Source organism: Trypanosoma equiperdum (assembly GCF_001457755.1).
Source record: "Trypanosoma equiperdum strain OVI genome assembly, contig: ctg_409, whole genome shotgun sequence".
NCBI classification, from domain to species: domain Eukaryota; phylum Euglenozoa; class Kinetoplastea; order Trypanosomatida; family Trypanosomatidae; genus Trypanosoma; species Trypanosoma equiperdum.
Genome location: NW_027124320.1, coordinates 1 through 2248, shown reverse-complemented (window position 1 = coordinate 2248; position 2248 = coordinate 1). Strand labels below are relative to the sequence as shown.

General features: G+C 44.7%; 1 pseudogene across 1 annotated transcript; it reads left to right on the top strand.

Annotated features, from left to right (window-relative positions):
* Positions 1–39: 39 nt before the first annotated feature.
* On the top strand, positions 40–910 carry TEOVI_000171700:pseudogene (annotated as a pseudogene). Its single transcript is given in 3 exon segments — positions 40–762; positions 765–821; positions 824–910. Coding segments are annotated over 3 exon segments (867 nt in total).
* Positions 911–2248: the final 1338 nt, after the last annotated feature.

Sequence of the window (2248 nt, the reverse complement as noted above, 5' to 3'; positions counted from 1 at the left end):
AACAACAAAATGGCGCGGATAAATAACTACATTCCGTTTCTTTTGGCATTATCCATTAAATACACGCTAAGAGCAAACGCAGCCATGGAAACCGAAAACGCAGCAGACCTTGCTTTTCTCTGCGAAATAGCAGCATTAGACGGTGCGCCGACGCAAATCCTGCACGTCAGCGACGACTTCAGCGCTACCGTAAAAGCACTTAAGGCGATGAACCTTTCCACGGCCAACTCAATATGGCAAGCCATGTTCTCCAACAGGGGCAAACCACGAGCATAGGAGGACGCGAAAAAGCAATTTAAAGGTGCTGCCTTCGAAATTGACTGGGAAAAGCAATGGCCCAGTTGGTTGGAAGACTACAACCTTCAGCAATCCGGCAGTGGAACGTCGAAATGGCTGCAGTAGAACCCGGCACCACCGGCTGGGCATGCACAAGAAGCGGCTCATGCCTTTATCAACGCCACCCTGGCAGAAATAGCAGCTGAAGAAATAACGTACAATGACCAAAAGAAGAAGGCAACTGAAACACTTCCCAACGCCGCAAAACTGAAGGTGCTAGAAGCTCTGTACGGGAAAGGGGCCAGTAAGACGAAAAAGAAGGGAGCACACACGGTGACAGGCGACGGACGATACGCGAAAACGTGTGCAGCGAACGGTGGAGCTTCGCTCTTCAACGACATGATGTGCATCTGCGGCCTAGCAGCCAACGGCGTGTCAACCGAATGCGGCAAATCAATTACGATAACTTTCGGAACAACCACTAAACCAGCTTACAAAACCTCAAAGGCGCCTGCGGTGATACGGGGAAACCCCCATTTACATCAGCACAGCTACGGACATGAATCACAGATACGCATCGAAGATACGCGCACACAAAAACACTAACGACAGAGTACTGCACATCGGAAAGGTAAATACTGGAAACGCTGTGCTCAGCAGTGAATGGTGAAAATACAGCAGAAGCGGCGACAACAGACTGCAGCAAAGAGTTCGCGACAAGCGACCAAAGCTATAACAACGCCTGCAACACCGAAAACCCAGCGAAAGCGACGAAAAGCGTACTCGGCGCCCTTTTTTGCCTCTGCTTTGTACCAAATTCACAAAGCAACAGGCCATGCGTAGCGGAAGCAGCCCACCAGACGTGGGACGCCGGCAACCAAGAGCCAAAGGGTGCCACCTACACAGACCTAAGAAATCTGTGCCCAACAGTCAAGCAACAAAAGCTAACGGCAAACCGCGTACAGCAAACATTAGCACAAGCCTCGGCACTGTTTACAGGAAAGACGACTGCAGCGTGTATCGGCAAGCAGGGTGACGGCTGTAACGGCAGAAACAACAGCGGTTGCATAAAATACGAGGGTGCAACAACGTCAGGAATACCGAATCTCGACAGCATCACGTGGCTGACCGCCTTAAATACCGTAGCCCAAGACATCAGCGAGAGACAGGCGGCAAACAGACAAGCGACACAAGAAACAGAAGAACTGGCGCACCTGAACCGAATAGCCAAGCAAATCATCGCACACGCACACCTCACACAAAAAAAAGCACCAGAAACACAACCCACAAAACAAACAGACAAACTCACCAACAAGGCAGCAACTGACGAAGATTGCAGTGCAGCAAAAGACAACCAAGAAGCCTGTAAAAAAACTGGAAGATAAGGGGTGTGTTTTTTACCACAAAGGGGACGAAGGCAAAAAGTAGACATTGAGTGAGAAGGGAAGACAAAAAAAGCAGAAAAAGCAGCAGCAGAAACAGGAAAGCAAACTTCAAAATGTGCCGGCCAACATACCAAAGAGAAATGTGAAACTGAGAAATTAACAATCCCCCACGCAAAAAATCTGTTTGTAGATGGATTGATGACAAGTGTAAAGATTACAGTTTTTTGGAAATAACAATTTTCTCTGATTGCTTCTACTTTTATGAGTTTGGTAGTGTTTTAAAATTTAGACAAATTTCCACAGTTTTATGAACTTAACAAGGATATGATATTTTAAGATATTTTTTACAATAGCTAAAAATTGACATATTTTAACATTTTTCGATAGAAATGTGTAAATTAGTGAAAGTTATTAAATTTTTAAAAAATGTAGAAAAACGTTTGCTACAAGTACAAAGTAGTAGGGTGAGAGGATACGAAAAATGAATGCTATTATAATTTTGTTTATTTTGTTCAAAGATATTAGCTCTGGTTTTAATAATAGAGAAAACAGCGATAGAAATAATAATAATAATAATAATAATAATA